Raw genomic sequence first — 27164 nt, 5'->3', positions numbered from 1 at the left:
TCCTTTATGACTTTCCTAAAGTGTTTCACAACAGTGTCAGTGTAATAGTCACCAGCACGGCTTGCAATAGCTGTGTGAGGGTGATTGTCATCAAAAAAGGTTTGCACTTTAAGCCACATTCCACACATTTCCTTAATCTTTGAAGTAGGCAACTTCTTCAATTTCTTTCTCCCCTCCTCCGAACCAGTTTCCTCAGGTCTGGCCTCTTGCTGTTGAAGTTGATCTAGCAGCTCATCAGTGGTTAGTTCTTCATTGTCCTCCTCCACCAACTCTTCCACATCATCCCCACTAACCTCCAACCCCAAGGACTTTCCCAATGCCACAATGGATTCCTCAACTGGCATAGGATTCCCAGGGTTAGCCTCAAACCCTTCAAAATCCCTTTGGTCTACACATTCTGTCCACAGTTTCTTCCAAGCAGAGTTCAAGGTCCTCTTAGTCACTCTCTCCCAAGCCTTACCTATAAGGTTTACACAATTGAGGATATTGAAGTGATCTCTCCAAAACTCTCTTAGAGTCAATTGAGTTTGAGGTCACTACAAAGCACCTTTCAAACAGAGCTTTTGTGTACAGTTTTTTGAAGTTTGCAATAACCTGCTGGTCCATGGGCTGCAGGAGAGGAGTGGTATTAGGAGGCAAAAACTTCACCTTAATGAAGCTCATGTCCCCATAAAGTCGCTCTGCCACGTCTGTAGGATGACCAGGGGCATTGTCTAACACCAGGAGGGACTTAAGGTCTAATTTCTTTTCAGTTAGGTAATCTTTCACATTGGTGGCAAATGCTTGGTGTAACCAGTCATAGAAAAAGTCCCTAGTGACCCATGCCTTACTGTTTGCCCTCCACAGCACACACAAATTAGCCTTGAGGATATTCTTTTGCCTGAACACTCTGGGAGTTTCAGAGTGATACACTAATAAAGGCTTCACTTTGCAATCACCACTAGCATTGGAACACATCAACAGAGTAAGCCTGTCTTTCATAGGCTTATGTCCTGGGAGTGCCTTTTCCTCCTGAGTAATGTAGGTCCTGCTTGGCATTTTCTTCCAAAACAGGCCTGTTTCATCACAATTAAACACTTGTTCAGGTTTCAGTCCTTCACTGTCTATGTACTCCTTGAATTCCTGCACATATTTTTCAGCTGCTTTGTGGTCCGAACTGGCAGCCTCACCATGCCTTATAACACTATGTATGCCACTACGCTTCTTAAATCTCTCAAACCAACCTTTGCTGGCCTTAAATTCACTCACATCATCACTAGTTGCTGGCATTTTTTTAATTAAATCCTCATGCAACTTCCTAGCCTTTTCACTTATGATCACTTGAGAGATGCTATCTCCTGCTATCTGTTTTTCATTTATCCATACCAATAAGAGTCTCTCAACATCTTCCATCACTTGCGATCTCTGTTTCGAAAACACAGTTGAACCTTTGGCAAGAACAGCTTCCTTGATTGCCGTTTTGTTGGACACAATAGTAGCGATGGTTGATTGGGGTTTACTATACAACCTGGCCAGCTCGGAGACACGCACTCCACTTTCATACTTAGCAATGATCTCTTTCTTCATCTCTATAGTAATTCTCACCCTTATTCCTGTAGGGTTGGCAATAGAAGCTTTCTTGGGGCCCATGGTCACTTATTTTGCAGATAAAATCACCAAAAACACTGTAATAATACGAAATGTTCTGATTGTATGCTTGGATGTTACCGCGGAGGCTGGCTGGTAAACAATGCCACTGGCGGAACATGTGAGGCTGGCTCAGGCCGCACATTAGACGCGTCTGAGACGAATAGCGTTGAGCGGGTTTTTTAGTGGTATGTGAGGCAAAATCTTAGCGATAAAATGTATCGGTATGCGGATTTAACGTTATGTGATGCCAACGGTATGCGGGGGTCCACTGTAGTTGCATGTCATTATAAATAAAGAATTGAAGATAATGTACATAAATAATTAATGCAAACATGTGGGACGCTTGGGTCTTTAGCCCCCATCCCCTACAATTTCCTTGGGACCCCAAAACCCTGAATAAATATACAGTGGGCCCCTGCATAACGATCACCTCTGAATGCGACCAATTATGTAAGTGTATTTATGTAAGTGCATTTGTACGTGTATGTTTGGGGGTCTGAAATGGACTAATCTACTTCACAATATTCCTTATGGGAACAAATTCGGTCAGTACTGGCACCTGAACATACTTCTGGAGTGAAAAAATATCGTTAACCAGGGGTCCACTGTAGTAATAAATTCCTGTTGTGTTGCTGATATAGTAATTATAATGCTGCTTTGAAGAGGCTTCGTTCCCTCAACCAGGTAGCCGCCTCTAATTCCCCACCAGTGTAAATTTTGGTGCTACCCCTGATTGTTCCTTTCTTAACCCTTAAATGGCCCAAACGTATATATACGTTTTTTCAACATCTGAAAGTATGTAAAAAAATGTAGATCTTCTTTTTTGTTTTACATGTGAAAACTTGTAAAAAAAAACTTTTATCTACATTTTTTTTTGTTATATTTGAAAATATGTAAAAAAAAGTAGATCTACTTTTGTAACACTATGAATTTGAATGTCAATCTGTTTGGACCGTTTAAGGGTTAAATGCTCCTTAAACCAAAAAGGCAGTGAGGCTAACCCTATAATAATATAATAATAATTTAATATCTTTATTTCTACAAGTACATGTACAGGTATACAGGCCTGGCTGACATCAGTGACATACTACTATAGAGAAACCTGCCTTTTATGCAGTGCATTTCAGGCAAATTAGGTCAGTTTTGTCCCAGGATGTGACCCACACCAGTCTACTAAAACTTGGGTACCCATTTTATATTTATGGGTGAAGATGGAGAGCCAGTGTCTAATGGAAATGCATCCTAATGTTTTCCAGCCGTACCAGAGATTCGAACTCTGGACCTCGGTGTGTGAGCTGAGTGCATTAGCGATCGAGCTATGGGACACCCCATAGATTGTGATTTAAAAAAAAAGTTAATTCTTACCAAAAAATAGAGCTTAATTTTGTCATTTTGGTGCATTGTGTATTTCTATGATTTTTCAGAGTTCTTTTTTCACTATTCTAATTAATCTGATGTCATGACACTGACAGTGTCTACAGAGTGTTAATTTGGTCATAATTTGGGATTTTTTTTTTTTTTCCAGGTTACAGTCGAACTTCTGTTGTTGATTGCATTACTTGTTGAATAAATCGGTTTTCGAATGAGGTATTCAAGGTGTTCCAGGTTTTTGTATGTTGTCTTGGTTGAAAAAGTTTTCGTGTGTACAGAATGAGACAACGCAGCTCAGGTGACATGCTCATGGAATGCACGCTGGACAGTGGGTTGAAAGCATGGGATAAATACATGAGTGGATGTGGGTGGGTGAGAGTTGGACCTGATAGCTTGTGCTACCAGGTCGGTTGCCGTGTTCCTCCCTTGAGTCAACGTGACCTGACCTGACTAGGTTGGGTGCATTGGCTTAAGCCGGTAGGAGACTTGGACCTGCCTCGCATGGGCCAGTAGGCCTGCTGCAGTGTTCCTTCGTTCTTATGTTCTTATGAGTCAGTATAGCCACAAACTCAGGTGTTGTAAACATCTCTCGAGCTTTCGTTGTGCATCTCCTGAACATTTTTTGTTACTTTGCAGTTTTGATGCCTTTTTTTTTATACATACAGTGGAACCCCAAAAATCGAACTGCTCCCAACACAACCAATTATGTAAGTGTATTTTTGTAAGTGCTTTTATAAGTGCATTTTTGAGGGTCTGAAATGGACTAATCTAATTTACATTATTCTTCATGGGAATAAATTCATTCGGTAAAGGCACTCAAACAGCCTTCTGGACCAAAGAAAGTTCGATATTTGAGGTTCCACTGTATATAGATAAGCCGTTAAGGGTCCAAAGAAGGATCAAGATGAAAGCAAAAAGAAAAGTAAAAAGCACTGTTGAGTTTGAAAAAGAAGTTATTAGAAAGTATGAAGATCAGCTCTGTATGGTTGATATAGCAAAACTTTTTGGTAAATCATTGTCTACCATTAGTGCACTATTGGGCCAAAGGGAAAAAAATGAAGCAGCTGACCTTGCAAAAGGTGCAAAAGTGATATCAGAGCAAAGGCCACAAATTGAGGAGGTTGAAAAATTCTTGTTGATTTGGATTAATGAAAAACATTTATAAGGTGATAGTGTTTCAGAGGCCATTATTTCTGAAAAAGCAAGGAGGTTGCATGATGACCTGAAAAAAAAAAAAAAACAAGTACTGAAACTTAATCCATCAAGGCTAGCGAGGGTTGGTTTGATAGTGTTAAGAAAATGGGCGGCTGCCATTGCTGACCTTCAGGAGCAGCAGCAACAGATTGCAATGGAGGAGCTATCATCATGGGAAAAGAGGGGAATAGATGATGTACCCTTTGCACTTGTCGAGGAAATGTGTGCTAAATAGCATGAAGTGCATGAGTTTGCTGAAAAATATGATCCAGATTAAGCAGTGGCCATCCATCTCTCTAACATTTACAATGACAGTGTAATGTCTGTTTAGACAGCTGTTAAAACTGAGCCTGAAACAAACCTCACTGGACAGGTTCTTAGTGTGACAAAGAACCAGTGAGCCAGAACAAGGTGTTAGCGGTGAAGAGGTACAAAAGAAGAGAAACATTAGCTCTCCTCTGACAGGTAATGGGCAGTTAAATTTTCATTTACTGTACAGTATTTCAATTAAATTTTAATTTAGTATTCATTTTTACAGTTTCCCTGTGCTGTATTTTATACATTGTTTTATGTTGTATTCAGTACGTTACAGCCTCTCCTCGCTTAACGACGAAGTTCCGTTCCTAAGACCACATCGGTAAACACATTCGTCGATAAACAAGGAGGATACTATAATTGTAGAGGGCTTGACAACCATCTTTGATATTGTTTTAATGTCACTTTTGCACCATTTATAACATTTTTAGTATATTTTTAAATGTTTATACAGTAGTGTACTGTATATTGTAATACAGAATAGAGGAAATCAGCTCTAATATACATTATTTAGGTATGCATACTGGTCAGAGAGCCTGTTGTAAGTCTGAGTCGTTGGGAAACGAGTACTTCGCTAAATGAGGAGAGGCTGTATTAATAAATTAATTATATTATTTGGGGTCTGTAAAGAATTAATTCTGTTTACACTATTCTTTATGGGAAAAATTGCTTTGGTTGTCAGATTGGCATCTGGAACGAATCAAATTCCAAAACTGAGCTTCCACTGAATTATTTGGTAAAGGTTGTGAAAACACACTACATGGCATCTTCCCTTGCTAGTGTACAGTAGTGTGAATGGACTCAATTGATAGAAGGGTGAACCAGTTACCCACAGAATTCCAAAGTGATTAGACATCACTCTGTGCTCCAAATTTTGTATATAGTTCTACTGTCTTCTAGTTATGTCCTAGAATCTGTATTGATAAAGCCACTGGATGGCGAAACATCTACAATAAATATAACTGGATGTTGCACACGTCTTAACTTTCATGTAAAATAAACTTAATCAGCTGCTTCATTCACACAAGAGTGAATAACACTGCAATAGACCTACTGACCATATTAGACACTTCCAACTCTCATCCACCCACACCCACTCATGTTCCCTTCCAACCTGTAATTAAAGTTATCGACAGTTCTCGCCTCACTGATGCTTCCTGGGAGTTTTTCACTCTACAACTCTTACTGAACCAGTATTTCCCTATATACTTTATAAATCTAAATTTCTCCAACTTTAATCCACTGCTGCATGACCTGTCTTGGTTATGTTAAAACTTTATTTAAATTCCCATATTCATGTTTTCCATATGTAAACTTTGATCATCTTCCCTAATTGTGTTTGAGGCCTAGCCACTTGCTGTGGATATTACAAAATTCTTCTTTCCCTAGTACATACTGGTGTTGGTTCTTACCGTTCACAAAATTTGCAGAAAGATATTCTGGGCACTGGGTGTTAGGAATTTTATGTACATGCTTGAGTTCCAGAACTCTGCTTTACTCTATTTGCCACATTAAGCAATCCCAGTTGTTGCAATACATGCTGTCTTAGAACCAGGTCCAGGATGAATCTCACTATTTTTCTCTTGTAATTTTGTGCATGTGCACGCCAGTGTCTTTCCTTTTGAGCAATCTGTCCATCATGGTTGATCAGGCCCTGATCCACTGCAAGGCCTGGCCATGGACCAAGCTGTGGAGGCATTGACACCTGGAATGCCCTTCAGGTAGGTAGATTGTGATTTCCTCTCAGTATTTGTACGGTTACATCTGATCCTTTTCTTCTTTGTCATCAGGTTTAGCTCCTTTAGTCTTGACTCGTAGCTCATGCCCCTTACTTCCAAAACTACCTTTGCTGCAAGCTTTATGCTCTTTCAAGTTTCTTAAAATGACAAAGATGAAGACTTATTTCAGCATGATACAATGTTTATACAGAGATGAGTGACATTTGGGTGTGCATGCAGAAAGTCCATAATTATGCAGAGCATTTCAGGTAAGCTTAAGCCTAACTTTAGACTACAATTATGATTTGTTTTACTGGTGCTGCCTATACAAGATGGGCCTGATATATGCTTTTTAAATAACAAACCAGCCATCTTCCACCAAGGCAGTGTGACAAAAAAAAAAAAAAAAGAAAAACACTTGTTCCATCACTGTCTTGCCAGCTGGCCACCAATATGTTCAAAACTGCAAATATCCCCACCCCCTCCTTCTGGTGTTGTTTCTCTTCTCTCTCTATATCACTAACACCTTGTTCCGGCTCACTGGTTCTTTCTTGCTAAAAAAAACTGTCCAGTGAGGTTTGTTTCAAGCTCAGTTTTAACACTTTTCTAAATTGAGACATGACACTGTTATTGTACATGTTAGAGAGATGGATGGCCACTGCTTTATCTGGATGGTATTTTTCAGCAATCTCCAGAACTTCATGCCATTTAGCACACATTTCCTTGACAAGTGCAACGGGCACATAATCCCTTCTCTACTCTTCTTCTGATGACAGATCCTCTGCTGCTGTCTGTTCCTGCTTCTTCTGAAGGTCTAAAAGTTCTTCTATGCTGAGTTCAGTTCTGTGCTCCTCCATCAACTCCTCCACATTTTCAGTCACCTAGGCCCAAGGTCTTCCCCAGGGACACACTACCTTCTACCGGCTCAGGTTCATCTTCAAAGCCTTCAAAATCCCTGGCTGCCACAAAGCCAGGCCACAATTTCTTCCATGCTGACTGCATGATCCTGGAAGACACATTTCCCCAGACTGTCTATAAGGCTCAAGCAGGTGAGGATATTGAAATGGTCCTTCCAGAACTCACTGAGGGTTAGATTTGTTTCTGAGGTGATTTCAAAGCTCCTTTCAAAAAGTGCTTTGGTGTAAAGTTTCTTGAAGTTAGAAATGACCTGCTGGTTCATGGGCTGGTTGAGAGAAGTGGTGTTAGGTGGCAAGAACTTCACATTTATAAAACTGAACTCCTCCAGCAACTCATTTTCCCCAGCTTGGAGTAAAAAGGCCCTGAGTGGCAACTGTTTTTAATGAGGTGCATTTTTGACAGTGGGAGCAAAAACATGAACCCACATAATAAAAAACTGTCTTGTTACCCAAGACATTACAGCCAAGTTGTTTTTCATAATGTTAAAAACTCATGGATTTTCGGAATGATAAGTAAGGGCTTCATTCAAGTCCCCTCTTGGGCATTTGCTTCCAGAAGAGGCCTGTTTTGTCACAGTTAAACATTTGGGGGACAAACCCCTCAGCCTCTACATACTTTTGGAATTCACTTACATACTTTTCAACAGCCATTTTGTCAGCACTGGCAGTCTCCCCATGCCTAGCCATACTGTGAATGCAATTTCTTTTCTTGAAATTATCACACCAACCCCTACTAGCCTTGATTCAGACCCATGCTGTTGACATATTGTCCAGTGCACATTCTGTGAGCATGTGACCCAAGCCGTTAGCATTATCGGTCCACAACCAAGAGAATGACTCACGAAATCGTAATGACTCTCTGATCGCGGGTTCTATCCCTGCCCATGGTATGGTTTACAAAGAATGTATGAAAACCAAGATATTTTTTCTGGAATTCCTTGTTTGAAAACAGATGTGTTCGACAAGTAATGCGGTCGACAACCGAGGTTCCACTGTACGTATGTATGTAGATTGTATATAATATATTGTGTAACTTCTTGCTCAGGTTCCTGAAAGTTGACCTTGGGTTTGCCAGATGTGTAAGCTCCTCTCTCTCCTATGTGCGGGTTATTTGTGTATTGTTTCATTACTGGTATTGTGCCTTTTTTGTTTGTTTGTGGTGGAAAATTATACCTGGAGCTGGGACTTGTCAATGAGTATGTTTAACATGCAGGTAAGGAAGTTATCTGCCTGTCAAGGAACATTTGGGATACCAGTAAGGCAAATTTGTGTTCGTTTTACCAGTTGTTACTGACATGCTTTCCATTGTTGACCTGTAGAGCTTATACAGATATTCACAGTTAGGAATAAAATCATAATTGCAACTAATCTAAAAAAGTAATAGATGGTTAAAACACTCATCACTATGACAATAAAAACACTAATGTAACATGGCCAAAGTGGTTAGGTCATTTTCTCGTGGTCAACCAAACAAATTTTTCACTGGTATCCTATAAAAAAAAATTCCCTCTTATCCCACTTAGTCTCATTCTACTCTCCCCCCACTCCACAAAAAAAAAATATATATATATATATATGTGTGTGTGTGTGTGTGTTTTAGATCCAAATGTAAGATGATTACAGCCATGTAAAAGACGTCGTGCAGTATGCGCTAAGCAAGTTTAACAATGCAGGAAAACTAAGGTTACATTCCTCTCACTCCCAGAAGTGGGAATTTTTTTTAGTTCTTTTTTTTATATATATAAAAAATTAATGTTCTTGACATTCCATTGTAAATGATGCTTGTTTAAAGAAAAAGTGAACCCAAATCCTAATTAAAAATTTGGTTACTAATCTGAAGAAGGCCTGGGGGAGTTGGTAAAGATTGCTGGTTTGCAGCAGTATATATATAGTGCCACTTTTCCCAAAGAAAATGTATGGATATGGCACTCCATCCGGAGAAAACAGTAAAGGCTAATTTGTTGCCAGTGACTATTATATATTGGGAGTTATGGTGAGCATCAACCTGAAGCCAACACAGCAAGCAATGTTGGACCATGCTTAATAACGATAACATCACTGGTATTTACATAGAAGTACATATAGTGTAAGCAATAGGATCCAGAGGTTATAAAGGACCCCAATGGAAACAAGTCACTCTGACTTTCTTGGGTTATCCTAGGTTCTCTACACATGCTGCTATGTATAATCTATGTAACTATTTGTGTATACCTGAATAACCGTACTGCAATTCTGTGTATAATTTGTAAGGCTTCCCTTTGATTATACTGCTCAGTTCTGGTCTCCATATGGTGTCGTGTGGGCTGACTGGAAATTCTCTAGCCTCACACTGAGTCTGGTTCGGTCCCTGACACTGATGGAAATGCTGGGCGCATTTCCTTGCACATGCTGTCCGTGTTCACCTAGTAGTAAGTAGGTACTTTGGTGCTAGTCAGTTGGTGTGGGTCGCATCCTGGGGGGCAAGATTGCAGGAACCCAATGGGGTCCAGGATAACCCAAGAAGGACCCCGGTGAGGTCCTTCTTGGGTTATCCTGGGTGGTGAACCCTCTGGGTTAAAAATCCAGACAAATCTTAAAAAAAATTATCTGTCCATGTCTACCAATCAGTCATCACATGATAAATTACTATATAAAGTAGCTATAGTATTTTAAAAACTATGTACAGTCATGCGCCATGTAGCGACGTTCTGGTCACATGGACCACATACAAGATAATGGTCCCATATAATGGAGCTGAAAAATTATTATTGCCTAGTGAGGTAGGGTAACACAGTACTCTTATTACCGTGTTACTGGTTTATGTATTTGCTGCCTTTTTTGTCATTATTCTACAATGTACTCTTTCTACATGTAAAAAGTTTATTGTAAACATTATGCTGATGTAAACAAACTTACAGCGCTGCCAGTCGTATATAAGTACAACACATACAATTTGTACGTTATATAATACATGATAATTGAAATAATTATTATAATGTACTTTTTATCATTATTCTAGAGTAGTCTTTCTACTTGTAAAAAAAAAAAAATGTTACTGTAAAACAGTATGGGATGTTAGTGCCGGCAACAACCTCAAATATCTTGTTTACTTCGTGTTTCTATAACCATTATTATTCACTGTAGTACTTGATTTTACTCTCGTATTTTGTTCATTATGGCCCCTGAACGTACAAAATGCACTGGTAATGTTGCCAGTAAGAGGCCACGTCGAGTGATAGACATGGAAACGAAATTAAGAGTGATTAAGGAGTACGAGAGTGGGAATTCAGTGATGGTTATTGCTCGTCACTCAAGGATGTCACATTCCACCATAGCAATCATCCTTAAGAACAAGAATAAAGTTACACAAGCTGTTAAACGATCTGCTTCGTTGAGAACAACCAGATTAACTAAACTTCGAGAAGGACCTATATCTGATATGGAGAAACTTTTAATGACCTGGATTGAAGACCAGACACACAAGTGTGTCCCTCTCACTACCATGACTATCACCATTAAAGCAAAAACTTTGTTTGAGATGTTGAAAGAAAAGGCTGGACCCGACTACAGTGTTGAATTCACTGCTAGCTCTGGGTGGCTTAAAAGATTAAAAAAATCGTTATTCATTACATAATGTGAAAGGGAGTGGCGAGTCTGTGAGTGCTGATATAAAGGATGATATTCAGGAGTTCGTACAGGCGGTTCCTGAGGTGTTGGCTAATGAGCAGTTACTGGAACAGGAATGTATAGCTGAAGAAAAGGCAAGAGAAAAGGAAACTGCGCAAAAAGAAAAAGAATCGCCCAAGAAAAAATTCACACTGAAGGGCTTAGCAGAAGCTTTTGCAGACCTCGACAAGCTCCTTAAAAAGTTTGAAAACGTGGACCCCAACACTGAAAGGTTTTCTTTAGTAGTAAGGAATGTTTATGGTGCATTATCTACCTACAAGCAGATCTATGATGAAAAAAGTAAACAAACCAAGCAAACCACCATCGACATATTTCTGAAAAGTGACATCTCGTTTGTGCAAGTACAATCTGACGTTCACATAACCACATATTTCTCAATGTATCTCCGTCGCTAAGCAATGCATGACTGTAGAAAGCCATGCAGAACATCTCGAGCAACTTAGTTTAATTTTGTCCCCAGGATGCGACCCACATGAGTCAACTAACACCCAGGTACCTACTTACTGCTGGGTGAACAGGGACAGCAGATGTCTCAAGGAAACATGCCCAGTGTTTCTACCCATAGTTATGATGACGGCTTTGAGGGGACTTGAGCTAGAGTTTGTCATGGCCATGCTGGTGGGAGATTCATCTGTAAAAACTTGCTTTTGTGGTCACAGCGGTGCCTATTCTAGCCTTCTTATGGTGTATAAATATATGTAGTTGCATGACTCTTCTTGTAGCCAGCTGGCCCAGTGGCTAATGCATCGGTCTGGAGCTCACTGCAAGTTCAATCCCCACCTGTGGTATGGTTTGTAAGCCGAGTGCGTTACCAACTGAGCTACCATGCTTAAATATGTAAGACATATTGCCCCGGTGGCCTGGTGGCTAAAGCTCTCGCTTCACACACGGAGGGCCCAGGTTCAATTCCCGGTGGGGTGGAAACATTTCAACATGTTTCCTTACACCTGTTCTCCTGTTCACCTAGAAGTAAATAGGTACTTGGGTGTTAGTTGACTGGTGTGGGTCGCATCCTGGGTGACAAGATTGAGGACCCCAGTGGAAATAAGACAGCCCTCGATGACGCACTGACTTTCTTGGATTATCCTGGGTGGCTAACCCTCCGGGGTTAAAAATCCGAACAAAATCATCTCTTATCTGCTTGGCCTGGTAAGCAACTTGCCTCACTCGCTGAATGTCCTTGGTTTAGGCCCCGGCCTGGTGGAAAGATTTGTTGCGTTTCCTTAAGACACCTGCTGTCCCTGTTTACCTAGCAGTAAGTAGGTATAGGTACACATTCCTTTATACGAAACCCTTGGGGCCAGTAGTGTTTCGAATTTCGGAATGAGGGTGGGGTCTAGGGCAGCACCCCATAATCAAACATTAACACTGCAGCAAAAACATATGAATACTCACACTGTGGGGCAAATAAAACTACAAATACTACTATGGTTTATTTATAGAGTAATATATTGATAAATGAAATAATGGGATAATTATAGACCAGGAATGTGATTCTCAAATAATGGAGCAGCACTATGACAGATGGCATTTTTAAAGACTTAACTGATCACACATTTTCACCATATAGTCTCTGGGGACTCTCACCTGTGTTCACAATGTCATCATCACTACTATTCTCATGCTTATTTGTATTTACCACCATTTCTTTAAATCATAAATAGTGGTAGTTCCAACACCATATTCTTTAGTAAGATGCCGCACTAACACGCCACGATCAAGCTTCTGCAGTAAATCTACTTTCTGCGTTATTGATAACATCAGATGCTTCCTTTTCTTTTTCTCACTGTTACCCATAAGGGTATCTGCAACTCTTTTTGACATTTTCAGTGAAATTAAACAGTCCATAAAATAAAAAGCCAAAACAAAGTACAGTGGAACCTCAAATATTGAACTGCTCCCAACACAACCAATTATGTAAGTGTATTTTTGTAAGTGCTTCTATAAGTGTATTTTTGAGGGTCTGAAATGGACTAACCTAATTTACATTATTCCTCATGGGAATAAATTCATTCGGTAAAGGCACTCGAACAGCCTTCTGGACTGAAGAAAGTTCGATATTTGATGTTCCACTGTACTACAGTGAAACCCCGAGTTTTGGCCATAATCCGTTCCAGGAGCTAGGCCTAAATTCGAAACGGCTGAAAGTCGAAGCAAAGTTTCCCATAAGAAATAATGTAAATACAATTAATCCATTCCAGACCCACAAAAATATTCACAAAAAAATACTTTTTTAACCCTTTCAGGGTCCGTCCCGTAGATCTACGGCTTTACGATGAGTGTCCAAACCATAGATCTACGCCATGAGCTCAGCTCACTCTGATAAACTGTGAGTGATACATTTGGGCCTAGATATGAGAGAATACATCTATGTGGTATGTGTGCACCACATAAAACAGATCCTACAGCACACTGTGTATAATGAGAGAAAAAAACTGAAATCATGATTCTTCGATTAAAACAGCAACTTTGCAGTGTTTTTTCGTATGTTTTTTATAGTTGTATTTGCGATTTCTTGGTCTCATTTGATAGAATGGAAGACATATTACAGAAATAGAGATGATTTTGATTGGTTTTAGCACTGGAAATGGCTTGAAACTGAGCTCAAAGTAGCGGAAATGTTAAATTTTTGCCGATATTCAAGAGTAAACAAACGACCTCACACATCTAATACACGTCAGCTGGTGGGTCTAATATACATTCACAAATATGGTGATGATATTTATACAATTATTACAGTATTGCATAACAGTAAATCTTCTATTTTTTGGTGTGAATAAAAATTCATTATGTGAATAAAAAATCAAAATGGAATTTATTTGTAAAGCCTCAAAACATAACTAATGAACAGAGGAAATGTTAGTTTAGTGCCAGGAATGCCTACATTGTTTATTCTGGACCCTATTTTGAAATTGGAATATTTTGAACTTTGTGTTAAATTGGCCAAATTAACAATTTCCGATCACTTTATTTTGTAGTTGAAACAGTTGACTTGGCGATTTCTTGTGCTCAATCGATAGAATAGAAGTAATACTAGTGAAATAGCTAAGAATTTGGTTGATTGGAATAATGTAATTGGCCTAAAATGGGAGTCAAAGACGGCAAAATCGCCGATTCGTAAATATCGCTGACACATCAAAATTCGCGAGAGCATAATTTCGTCAATTTTCCACCAAATTTCGTACTTTTTGTTTTATTACCTTCACAAAAAGATTCTCTACGATTTCATAAGAAAAAATAAAAATTTTTTTTTTTGAAAATTCTTGGACACTGGTGCGTGACTCCAGATTTGGGCCTTGGACCCTGAAAGGGTTAAAGAATAACTATAATTTAACATCTGTAGTTCTAAAAACATACATACAGTACACTTAAATGAGTACTACAAAACATAAATAAACATATAAATAAACATTAAAAATCACATTTATGTACCTTTATTGAAGAGTCTTGCTGGCATCTGGAAGATAGGGAGGAGGAGAGAGGGAGGACTTATTGTTTGGAAGGGAAATCCCCTTCCATAAAGACTATAGGTAACAAGTCTTTATCTGGGGTTACTTCCCTTCTTTGTCTTTTAATGCCATTAGGACCAGCTTGAGAGTCACTGGACCCCTGTCGCACAAAAGAACCTTCAAGAGTGCTCTGTTTCTGGCATCTCTTTAAGATTTGCCTAAAATGGGACATTGTTTTGTCACTGAACACGTTGCAGAGATGGCTTGTTTCAGCTTGCTCAGGGTGGTATTTTTTCAGCAAAAGTTTGCAGCTTGTTCCACATTCCACACATGTCTTTAATCACTGAAGAAGGCACCTCTTTCACTCCCTCTTCCTTCTCCTCTGAAGCAAGTTCCTCAGCTGTGGTTTGATGCTGTTCTAGTTGAAGCTCTTGCAGTTCGTCAGTGGTTAGCTCTTCCCTGTGGTCCACCACCAACTCTTCCACATCCTCGCCACTCACCTCCAACCCCATGGACTTGCCCAGTGCCACAATACCTTCCACGACAGGCAGAGGTTTGGCAGGGTCAGGGTCAGGTGACTTCAAAGCCCTTTCAAAAAAGTGATTTGGTGTAGAGTTTCTTGAAGTTAGAAATGACCTGCTGGTCCATGGGCTGGTTGAGAAGTGGTGTTAAGAGGCAGGAACTTCACAGTTATAAAGCTGAGCTCCCCCAGCAACTCATTTTCCAAGCTTGGAGGGTGAGCAGGAGCATTATCCATAAGTAAAAGGGCCCTTAGTGGCAATTGTTTTAATGAGGACTTTGTGGATAGAAGGGTAAACTGGTTACCCATAAAATTCCCAAGCAATTGGACATCACTTTGTTTCTCAAGATTTTGTGAATTTGGGATTATTTTCACCTAGAATCATGCCAAAAGCGAAGCAGATATCTAGAAGGAGGCAGCAGTTAAAGGAGGCAAGGAGTACGAGGAGATTTCGTAGATTAGTCTTATATGAAGAAGCAGAGAGACAGGAGGAGAGAGCCACTGTTGGTGATGCTGGTACCACTGCCACACTATCGTATGTTTTCATGTACAGTAGTTTATTTTTAATTTTTTATTGTAATTCACTTCCATGTATTAAATTTACTCAGTTTTTTATTGTTCATAATCTTGACTGATATTTACTGAATGATAGTTAATATTACAAGGACCCCAATGGAAAGTCACTGACTTTTTGTATTATTCCAGGTAGTTTACATGTTACTGTAAAACCATTGTAATCATGTAAAACTGTGCCTAAATAAGCTTAATCAGCAGCTTCATTCACATAAAAGTGAAGAAACACTGCAATAGGCCTACTGACCATATTAGACATTTCCAAGTCTCATCCACCCACACCCACTCATGTTCCCTTCCAAACTATAATTAAAGTTATCCACTGCTCTTGCCTCAGTGATTCTTCCTGGGAGTTTGTTTTGCTCCTCTACAACTCTCGTCAAACCAGTACATATTTCCCTATATACTTTGTATATCTAAATTTCTCCAACATTAATCCACTGCTGTATCTTTTTTTTTTTTTTTTTTTTAACCTGCTTGCTCTCTCTGCCTATTTCTTGCCTCTTGATCAATCTATCCATCCTGGTTGATCAGGCCCTGATCCACTGTGAGGCCTGGTCATTGACCTAGCCATGGGGGCATTGACCCTCGGAACACCCTTCAGGTAGGTTGACCCTGTCAGCTCCTCTTGGTACAGTGGACCCCCGCATAACGATCACCTCCAAATGCGACCAGTTATGTAAGTGCGTTTGTACGTGTATGTTTGGGGGTCTGAAATGGACTAATCTACTTCACAATATTCCTTATGGGAACAAATTCGGTCAGTACTGGCACCTGAACATACTTCTGGAGTGAAAAAATATCGTTAACCGGGGGTCCACTGTATTTGTACATAGTCATATCTGGTTATTCTATCTGTGTCATCAGGTTTAGCTCCTTTAGTCCTGTTTCATAGCTCATACCCCTTAGTTCCAGGACTACTTTCATTACAAAACTTTATACAGTGGACCCCCGGCTTACGATATTATTTCATTCCAGAAGTATGTTCAGGTGCCATTACTGAACGAATTTGTTCCCATAAGGAATATTGTGAATTAGATTAGTCCATTTCAGACCCCCAAACATACACGTACAAACACACTTACATAAATACACTTACATAATTGGTCGCATTGGGAGCTGATTGTAAAGCGGGGGTCCACTGTATTTTTTAAAGTTTATTGAAATGACAGATATATTTCACCATGCTATAATGTTTGTACAAAGATGAGTGGCATTTGGATGTGTGGATTTGTATGCAGAAAGCCCAGTGTCATGCAAAGCATTTCAGGGAAGTTTAAGCCTAACTTTAGACTGCAATTGTGATTTTTACACTGGTGCTGCCTCTGCAGGATGGGCCCGATATATGCTGTATTTTTTTTTGTTCTTAAACTGGTAGTCTCCCCCCGAGGCAGTGTGACCTAAGAAAGAAGAAACATTCACCATCACTGTCTTGGCAGAGGGTCACCAATACTACAGTTCAAAACTGCAAATATCCCCACCCCTCCTTGATATGTATAGGTTGTATATAATATAGTGTGTAACTTCTTGCTGAGGTTTCTGAAAGCTGATCTTGGATTTGCCAGATGTATTTCCTGGAGATTCTCCTTGAAGATGCAGACAAAAATATAGCTATAAGAGATGATGATGGAAGGTTGTGGCTGAAGATTATATCTGGAGCTGGGACTTGTATTAATAAGTATTGTTTACCTTGCAGGTAAGCAAGAGTTACCTGCCCATCAAGGGACAATTGGGACACCAGTAAGGCAAGTGTGTTTTTTACACCAGTTATCACTGACATGTTTTCCACTGTTGACATGTAGAACTTAAACAAATATTCACAGTGAGGAATAAAATCATGACTGCTACTGGTCTAAAGAAATACTAGATGGTTGAAATGCTCACCACTGTGACAGCAACCACTTGAATGCAACTTGGCCAAAGTGGTCAGGCCACTTTCTCTCCTGGTCAACCCCAAAAAATTTTCTCTTGTATCCTACCAAAAAAAAATCCTCTCCTGTCTTGTTATCTTTCTTTAGGCTTCATCCCCCCAAAAATATACATGTATATACATTAGACCCTCATACAAGATGGTTATGATCCTGAAAAAGGTGTTGTGCAATATGTGCTAATCAAGCTCAATAATGTGGAAGAAAACTTAAGCTTGTTACGTTCCTTGGACCCCCAGAAATGAGTTTTTTTTTTTTTTCACAAAAAATAATTAAAAACTTCAGACACATTCCATTGTAGATGATGCTTGTTTATCTAAAAAAAATCCTAAATAAAAATTTGGTTAATAACCTCAAGAAGGACCAGAGCTGGTAGAGGATGCTGGTTTGAAGCAGTATTATATACAGTACCATCTATTTCTTCCAGAGAAGATGTATGGACATGGCAGTCCATCAAAAGAAAACAGTGAGGACTAATTTGTTGCCAGTGACTATTATAAATTTGGAGTTATGGTGAGCAGCAACCTTAAGCCAGCACAGCAATGTTGGACCATACTTAATAAGGATAACAGATTACCGAGATTTACAGAGGTACATACAGTACAAGCAATAAGAGTCCAGAAGTTATACTACAGTTCTGTGTATCATTAGTAAGGTCTCACTTTGATTATGCTGCTCAGTTCTAGTCTCCCATATGTTGTCCTATGGCCTGTTGGCAATGCTCTTGCCTCACACACTGAGTGTCTGTGTTTCGATCTCTGGCCAGGGGACCTATTGTCACTATTCACTTAGCAGTAAGTAGGTACCTGGGTTATAGTCAGATTGGTGTGGGTCACATCCTGGAGGACTCCCTGAACTCTCCCTGAACCATGAGCTTTATCGTACCTCTGTGTATATATGTATAAGTGTGTACATGTATGTGTAGTGTGACCTAAGTGTAAGTAGAAGTAGCAAGATGTACCTGAAATCTTGCATGTTTAAGACAGAAAAAAGACAACAGCAATCCTACCATCATGTAAAACAATTACAGGGTTCCATTTCACACTCATTCGGCAGGACAGTAGTACCTCCCTGGGTGGTTGCTGTCTACAACCTGCTACACTTGCAGAAATAAATATTTGTTTGGGAGTGTTAAGTGTTTTAATAGATATTATAAGTTTGTCTTGTTTGTAGGCCTTATCTGCCATGTGCAAGTAATAAGTTTTTCAGGTCTCTTACATAAGTTTGGGTTTCAAAAATTATCTTATATAGTAACATGCATTTAAATTACCTTTACCTAGGATTAAAAAGGTGAATTATTTCCATTGGGGTCATTGCATTGCATAACTGTTAGATACATGAATATATCAAATGTATGAAAGTTATTTATGAATTATGTACATTGCACATATACATTCAGACATTCATTCATATACATGCGTGTGCACTGAAATGTTTGTAATTGTGCATTTTTCTGTATAATTTTTTTTAACTTGTGTATTGAATTTTCTGACTTGGGTACTGTAGCTTATCAATTTTATTTTGTATATTGGTGCTATTTGTGCTTGAAAGCTGTTAGCTGTTAAAATTAATGAGTAATAAGAAAGTCTTGTACTTTCTTTGGCAACTTATTTTATATTATCAAATATATTATCAAATATGGGGAAGTGGAACAGAATTCTTCCTCCGTAAGCCGTGCGTGTCATAAGAGGCGACTAAAATGCCGGGAGCAAGGGCCTAGTAACCCCTTCTCCTGTATACAGTGGACCCCCGGTTAACGAACTTTTTTCATTCCAGAAGTATGTTCAGGTGCCAGTACTGACCGAATTTTTTCCCATAAGGAATATTGTGAAGTAGATTAGTCCATTTCAGACCCCCAAACATACACGTACAAACGCACTTACATAAATACACTTACATAATTGGTTGCATTTGGAGGTGATCGTTAAGCGGGGGTCCACTGTATATTACTAAATATAAAAGGAGAAACTTTCATTTTTCTTTTTGGGTCACCCCGCCTCCGTGGGATACGACCGGCATGTTGAAAGGAAAGAAATATGGTGTTCAAGTATTTTAACAATGTAAAACAAATATTTTTGGGAAATCTAACACAAACGGAGAATAGTCCATTAGAGCAGTATTTGATGCCGTCATTATTATGCTCAATTTCTAAGTAATTTCTTGGATACCTGCCTGTTTATGCTTATTAATTATTGTCGCAGATAGCACCAATCATTTATCATAAATATTTGATAATGTTCACTATTTTTTATTTATTCAGGATAAGAAAGTTTTGTTTCTTGGGGTCGCCCTGCCTTGGTGGGAGACGGCCAGTGTTAAAAATAGAAATTAATGTGTTACGTTTGTGTTTCAGAGAGTTGCCAAGTGTTTCAACTCAGCAGCAGCAGCATAGTGTTGAGTCGAGTGATGGGGAAGTTTTACACAGCGGCAGCCTCCGTGATATCCATCCACAACCAGAAACTTGCCTGTTTAATTCGCATTCTGGTTCTGAGATGTTGACCATGTCTCAGGACAAGAGGAAAGACCATCTGAAGATGCTCATTGCTAGGCAACAAGAAAAAATAAGACAAAAGCTCCCAGGTACACCTGCCGCCATGACTGTCTTAGCCAACACTTCTGCTAACACCAGCCCTGTAATTGAAGTACTTGACAACAAGACATTTTACACGTGTGAAAATGAAGCTACATTTTTGGAAGACACTGACACCCTTGAAGACGACGGGGATCAGGACATTGTGTCTCAAACACTGAAGAAAAGGAAAGATCTTGCAAAACTCTTTTCCTCGTCTGGATTACTAACGAAAAGAAGACGGATGTTACCAGCAAAAATATACAAAAATAATGCATTATCTGCTGATGCCACAAGTAACGTGGCCCAGCAAGCAACATATCCATTGGGAATTACAGACGAGTCTGCAGAAAACGATTCGCTAGTCATGACGATGTACTCTAACTTGTTGCAAATAGCTAAAGATAATTGTTATAACTGTGGTTCAGAAGAGATGACTCCTGATTTTGTAACTCGTGGTCAAGAACTATTTGTAACTGTGTCTTGCAATAAATGTAACATTGTGACTAATGCTGCAACTCATAAACTCGGTGAAATAAATAGACAGACATGTTTGAATATTTATGCTGAACTTTTGAATGGTGGCGGCTACCAAAATTTTGTGAAATATAATGATTTAAGGGAGAACCTTGATCTAAATACATTTAGAAAGTTTACACGATTCATTACTGAGAGAGCCGTTGCAGAGTGTAAGAAAATATTGCAAGAAAGTCGTGACAGTGTGTTTGCTGAGTATGCAAAGAATGGAATACTACCAGACAATAACGGAGTACTTGATGTTAATGTGTCGTTTAACGTTACCTGGCAGAGTCGTGACTTTTACACAAAGATGGGGTTATGTGTAGTAACTGAAGCAGATACTGGCCTCGTTCTTGACTATCAAACATTGACAAAGTATTGCAACCGTTGTTCAAACCTACATACCTTGTACAACGATAAGAAAATAACCACAGAGCATTTTTTGTTACAACGTGCAAAGCATGAACCAGTTTGTAAGATTTTTGATGCTAGTAGTTCAAGTGATATGGAAGCTAGAGCAGCTGAGGCGATATGGGGACGATCATTAACTTATAACATGCGATACTTGAATCTCATTAGTGAAGGTGATGTTACTCCATATACAGTACTTAACAATATGAACAATGGTCTAGGTCCTTATTTTGGTCCTAAAGTGAATGAAGTGGAGTGGGTGGACCACTATGCGAAAAGACTGAAAAGCCGTCTAATAAAATTGATTGAAGAAAATCATGTTGTCAGGGAAATAAATGGGAAGAAAACTAAAATGTTTTTAATGAAAGGAAAGGGAAAACTCTCAGATGATGTTGTTGATAAATTAGTTTATTATTTTGGTCGAGCAATAAAGGAGTCCATTGGAACGAGCATAGAAACAATGAGAAATACCATCTTAGCAAGGTATTTCCATTGCACATCATCAGATGCAGAGCCAAATCATAATTTATGTCCTACTTCCAAATCATCTTGGTGCTTCTACAATAAAGCCATTGCCAAAAATGTGGAAATACCCTCGCACAGCACTATGAAAGTTGTAGTCCATTTAAAGCCAGCCCACCATGAACAAGTGTTAAGAGTTTACAAAGACTTGACCGAGGATGATATGATGCAACGTTGCTTAGACGGACTAACCAAACGTCCCAATGAAAATTTCCACCAGAGAGTATGGACCTATTGTCCAAAGGGGCAGTACAGAAACAAGAGGAGTCTAGATTTAGCAGTTGCACAGGCAACAGCAGAATATACATGTGGATATCGTGGAGGCAGCCTTGACACTGCTTCTGGGTTTCAACGCAATGCTCATACACACCTGTTCCTGAAAAAACAGGACAATAATGTGAAGGACTGGCAAAGGTGAGTTGTTCATGAGTGTTTTACAGTATGCAAAGTTTGGGTATTTTTTTCAGTTGGTATCATTTTGTGATAGTGAGTGTTTATTTCAGTTGTTTGGCAGAGTTGGGTGGTGGCTTATAGCTTAGTGTATAATAGTTATTTTTTTTTTAATGGACCATTTTTTGGGGGGTAAATAAAAAAAAAAGTGCTTTTGCAAAGTCTGTATGCTTCATCTGCATTTTGCTTGCCTTCTGCTGTATGTAGGATCATGCTGTAGCGGTTGGCAACTTTGAGAGGCAGGAGCGACTTGCTCTAACTCCATGCTGACCTAGGTTATGTAATTGAGTTTTCGTGTGATAAGCCGTCTTGCTGCCACTTTTGAGGAGCGAGGCAATGCCAGGTGGGTTTAACCCTTTCACTGTCTTGCGTAAATCTACATTATTGATACCATTGTTGCTCATGCAGATCTATTTTAAGCAGTGCCCTCAGATATGCTACAATTTGTAAATTTTGGCCTAGACAGAGAATGGGAATGTTCTGTGGGTGGGCACAGTATGAAAAAATTCCTGCCTCATGTGGTGCATCATAGGAAAAGCAAACCTCTGATCTTGTTTGGTTTAAAATAGCAGTTTGTGGTGTTTTCTGTGATTTTTTTTCTTGGTATTAATTGATAGTGGAAATAGATAATTTTGGTTGGTTTCAGGACCAGAAGTACAGTAAATTGAAATGGGGTATCAGAGTAAATTTTTGACAATTTTCTTGATGGGGTAAGACCCCTAACACTCTGGGTCCATTATGATTTTTTCTAACTCTGCTTCAATTATTGGGATGCCCTAAACCATGACTAGTCTTCCCCAATTATATTTTATTACCTGAGCAATAGGGTAAAACTTCAGTAATCACTGTGATGATGGATTCAAAATAGAGGGCAAATGTATTATGGAAAAGGCCTGAGGATGTGATTAATGACCAGAGGATAGGTTGCTTCAGTGCTTGGAATGCTTACCATGTTTAATTTGGATTTCATTTTTAAATTTGATTTTGTTGAATTTAGTGGAAAGTTGGCCAAATTATTGATGACTTGGCACTTTGTAGGGCAGTTATAAGAGCTGAATGGGCAGTTATTTGTGCTCATTTGATAGAACGGACGTCATACTAGCAAAATAGCTAAGAATTTGATTGCATTGAGCAGTGGAATTGACATTAAATAAAACTCCAAGTGGGTAAAATTGCCAATTCATAAATTGTACCCAGACTGCCAACTTTGCATATGAAAAATTATGCTCAGAGAAGCAGAGATGCTTGCAGGTATGGTGGAAGTTAGGTGCTTGTAGCCAAGCAAGCTTTATTGAAGCTATTTCACTCAATGGTGAACTTTTAATGCCATAACTTGAAAAAACTCACTTTTAAATACAATACCTGAATAAAAGCTTGCTCTGCTTTTTGTTCTAACATAGAAATACTGTATATAGTTAATAACAAATAGTCTCTTTGATTTGATGTGCTGGAGTGTAAGCAAGGCAACATTTATGAAAGGATTCAAGGAAACTGGCAGGCTGGATTTGTCCTGGAGATGGGAAGTACAGTGCCTGCACTCTGAAGGACGGGTGTTAATGTTGCAGTTTTATAACTGTAGTGTGGGCATGCTTCTAGCAAGACAGTGATTAAGTGAATGATGATGAAAGTGTTTCTTCTTTTCCAGGTCACCCTACCTTGGTGGGAAACGGCTGATGTCTTAAAAAAAAAAAAGGTTAACTACATGTACAGTATCACCATGGGGAAGTGGAGAAGAATTCTTACTCCGTAAACCATGCATGTCTTAAGAGATGACTAAAATACCCGGAGCAAGGGCCTAGTAATCCTTTCTGTATAAGTTACTAAACCAAAAAAAAACTGTTTCTTCTTTTAAGGCTGCCCTGCCTTAGTGGGAGACCGTTGCTGTGTTAAAAAAATAAAATGTACATTATGTTTTTACAAGACCTGTTTTATGTTCATTATGTTATTCATTATACAAAGCTCATAATGTTACTAGGTGATGTTTTCAGTTGCTTGTAAATGTTTTATGATTGTTCATATGTCAGAGCAGTCTTGATAAGCGCTAACATTAGTCTCTCCCACACAGGATAATGTTGGTCTGTGACCGCTGTGAAATGAGGTATGTTGATGAGACTTGCTGTGCTGTCATGTGTTCATTGTGTGTTAAGGAGGAAGGAATCCGATCATCTCATCTAGATAATAAATGTCGATCATGTGGATTAATCTATTGTCTAGATGGTAAGTTAATAATTATCTATTACTTTTGTATATTTTTTATTTGAGCTGTCCCATAAGATAGCCCTTGGCTTAGAACTTTCCACCTTTGATTTTATAATTACTGTGGTGTCTGTAGGGCCCCTCAAGACTTAGAGAAGCTTTTGATATTCTTATTTTAATGTTTTTAATTTATGCTGATTGTTTTAATTTGATTGTGTTTCTTTTCATTGCTTTCATTAATTTTATCCTTGTTTTTTATTGTGATGTATATACAGTATATATATAAAAATGCCCAGTGCCATGACTGGAACAATATACGGATAACCCACGATGACGTTTTGGTCCGACGTGGACCATGGTGTGATTAGTTAATGGTCTAAGTTGGACTGAAATGTTACTGTGTGGGTTATTTGTATAGAGTGTATATACATACATATATTGTTTTATGACCGTGAGTGTTGAGTGGCCGATGCGGTCAGTGCTTTATAAATTTTGTAAGTACAGCCTCTTCTCACTTAATGACGGAGTTCCGTTCCTAAGACCACATCGGTAAACGAATTCGTCATGGAGCAAGGAGCATACTCTAATGGTAGTGGGTTTGTGTTAACCATCTTTGATATTGTTTTAATGCCACCTTTGCACCATTTGTAACATTATTAGTATATTTTTAAATGTTTGTACAGTAGTGTACTGTATGTTGTAATAAACACAATAGAGGAAATCAGCTCTAATGTACATTATTTAGGTATGCATACTGGTCAGAGCCCATTGTAAGTCCGAGCCGTCAGTAAATGAGTATGTCACTAAGTGGGGAGAGGCTGGACTTCTCTATTTTTTAACAGGTATTTTTCCTAATAAATGAGTTGTTTATTCCTAAATACATAATTTTTTTTTCTTCCTAGGAGAGTCTGTGTGTCCAGGATGCTCTTTCATTCCTTATGGAGAGTTTGTGTGCTACAAATGTGATCTGGTGACAGACAATCTCTTGTTACACGAGTGTAAACTTGGTAAGATATTTATAGTGTGTATTCTGAACGTTTTTACATGTCTCTGAAGCCTTGATATGCTTGCATACCTACATTCCTTTCTTATGGTTTCACTTATCGCTTCAAAGAGATTTCTTAACTGACACTTGATTTATCATCTTTGACCTCCATCCTTCCAGCTGTTATCCTTCCCTCAAATTATTTACCTCCTCCCCTTCTACCATCTTTTGTGAATGAAATATTTGGACATTCTTGAGCATTTGTCATTTGTGTGCATATTACTTATTGTTTCATTAAAGTATACAATAATTGAGGGTGAGAGGATAATTTCACTGGCAAAGGCAATGTTTAGTTTGGTATGTATCTGCTGAGGATGCATACTCCATGTGTTTATGGCTTAGCTGAAGTCATGCAGTAGTAGTAGTAACCAAGAATTTGGATTTTGTTGTATGTTCAATAGTCATTTGGATTTTGTTGTATGTTCAGTAGTCATTTGGATTTTGTTGTATGTTCAGTAGTCATTTGGATTTTGTTGTATGTTCAGTAGTCATTTGGCTCCTTCCACACAGTGGAATGATAGTTGGGTGTACTGGTGTAAATCTCACTCTTGTTTAAAGTTTAAAATGTTCAGTTCTACATTGGCTCAGTAGGCATCACTCTTGCCTCTCACACTGATTATCTGGGGTTTAATCCCTGACATGGCGAAATATTGGGCGTGTTTTCTTACACCTCCTGTCCCTGTTCACCTAGTAGCAAGTAGGTTCCTGGTTGTTGACTGGTGTGGGTGGCATCCTGGGGATGAGATTGAAAGACCCCAATGGAAATAAAACAGATGGTCCTCAATGACTTTCTTAGATTTTCCTGGGTGGTTAACCCTATGGGTAAAAAATTTGAACAAATCTTATCTTAGGTACACTATGTCAATACCATCAATGTGAAGTAAAAAACACATTTGCAACACAGGCTTTTTTATTAGTAAGGAAATGTTTTTTACCCTGTAGGGGCTTTTAGTCCAGTAGATTGTAGTGGCTTCCAAGCACCACATCTTCAGTAAGTAATCCTCTTTTAAACCACACCACAGGCGGGGATAAAACCCGCGATCAGAGAGTCTCTAAACTCCAGACCTTCGCGTTAGCCACTGGCTAACGCCAGCTCCAGCTTATTTCGTAAAGTGCCCATGTGTGCTGTGATTTATCACACATTTTGATTGTTAAGGCTGTATATGTGTTCCTTAATATGTTTTTCCAGGTTTTTTTTCTTGCCTATGTTCAGTATACATTATTGTACCTCGTATAAAATATTCTGTGCACCAGCTCCAGAATTGAATGTTTTGATAAATTTTTTATTTATAAAAAGTTTTTAATGATTGAGATAGAGCTCACTGTTGCAATAAGTTTACTTTCTATTATGGTAGGAATGTTGCTGGATACATTGTTGATGAGGAGGAGAGGAAGGTCACAATGTATCTAGTGTTGTTAATAATGTGAAGGGTGAGGTAAGTTCAACATGTTAGGTATGGTGGGAATCAAAGAAGGCTGAATACTCAGTGTAGTCACATTCCTCATTTAGGAACTGTAGGCTGACAATCCCAAGGTTACAGGTATGTAATCTCTCAAAAGACATACAATGCTTCTCTTGGTTCTTGTCATGGTGGGAATGTAAGTGGTAGTAAATATGGGCATTATATGAAATGAGATGAAGCTAGCTTCGTAATGAAATAGGGCAGCCAAGAAAAGTTCTGAATGGAAGTTGCTGTGGTAGCAGTAACAGTCGGACGAAAGTAGAGGAATTCATCCATTCGACTGTAACTTCCAGATAATTGTCTGAAAGTTAGCCAAATGGCCGAATACAGGTGCTCCTGGACTTATGTAGGTTCAACTATTTGATGGTGTACGTGCAATTAATTATTTTGGTGATGAAACTCAAGTTAGTTACTCAGCATGAAGGCGGCAAGTCCGTAACTTGTATTCACTCGTTCACTTTTCAGTACTGATATTTAGTTACGGTAATTATTTCTTTATTTACTTATTCAGTGACAGTAGTTATTTATTTACTTGTTTAGCATATATTCAACTTATTTTTGACTTACGACTGGTTCATCAGTTTGTAAATTCATTGTAAATTGAGCTCCTATGGGGCAACCATTGTACCTGAGTTTTGGAAGCTAGGATGTAATGTCTATATGTAAAACAGAATGGGGACAGCATCAAAGGTTGCTAGAGATCAATGTA

At 38.9% G+C, this 27164-nt stretch overlaps 1 protein-coding gene across 7 annotated transcripts in view; it reads left to right on the top strand.

Annotated features, from left to right (window-relative positions):
- Positions 1-27164, top strand: part of LOC128698361 (uncharacterized) — a 75970-nt gene that overhangs the window by 7505 nt on the left and 41301 nt on the right. For 6 of the 7 annotated variants that reach the window (XR_011394299.1, XM_070102613.1, XM_070102614.1 and 3 more), the window contains exons 2-4: positions 19634-21715; positions 23817-23968; positions 24850-24954. Coding sequence is in view for 6 of the 7 variants with exons in the window: in XM_070102613.1 (XP_069958714.1) it covers positions 19634-21715; positions 23817-23968; positions 24850-24954 (2339 nt within the window). In the remaining variant the exon portion in view is untranslated. Of the gene's footprint in view, positions 1-17048; positions 17098-19633; positions 21716-23816; positions 23969-24849; positions 24955-27164 lie in introns of all 7 variants that reach the window. The other variant, XM_070102616.1, reaches the window with a different exon arrangement.

This window comes from Cherax quadricarinatus, chromosome 82 (assembly GCF_038502225.1).
Source record: "Cherax quadricarinatus isolate ZL_2023a chromosome 82, ASM3850222v1, whole genome shotgun sequence".
Classification (NCBI taxonomy): Eukaryota; Metazoa; Arthropoda; class Malacostraca; order Decapoda; family Parastacidae; genus Cherax; species Cherax quadricarinatus.
The sequence above is the reverse complement of the archived record's forward strand: the minus strand, read 5'-3'. Positions and strand labels throughout refer to the sequence as shown.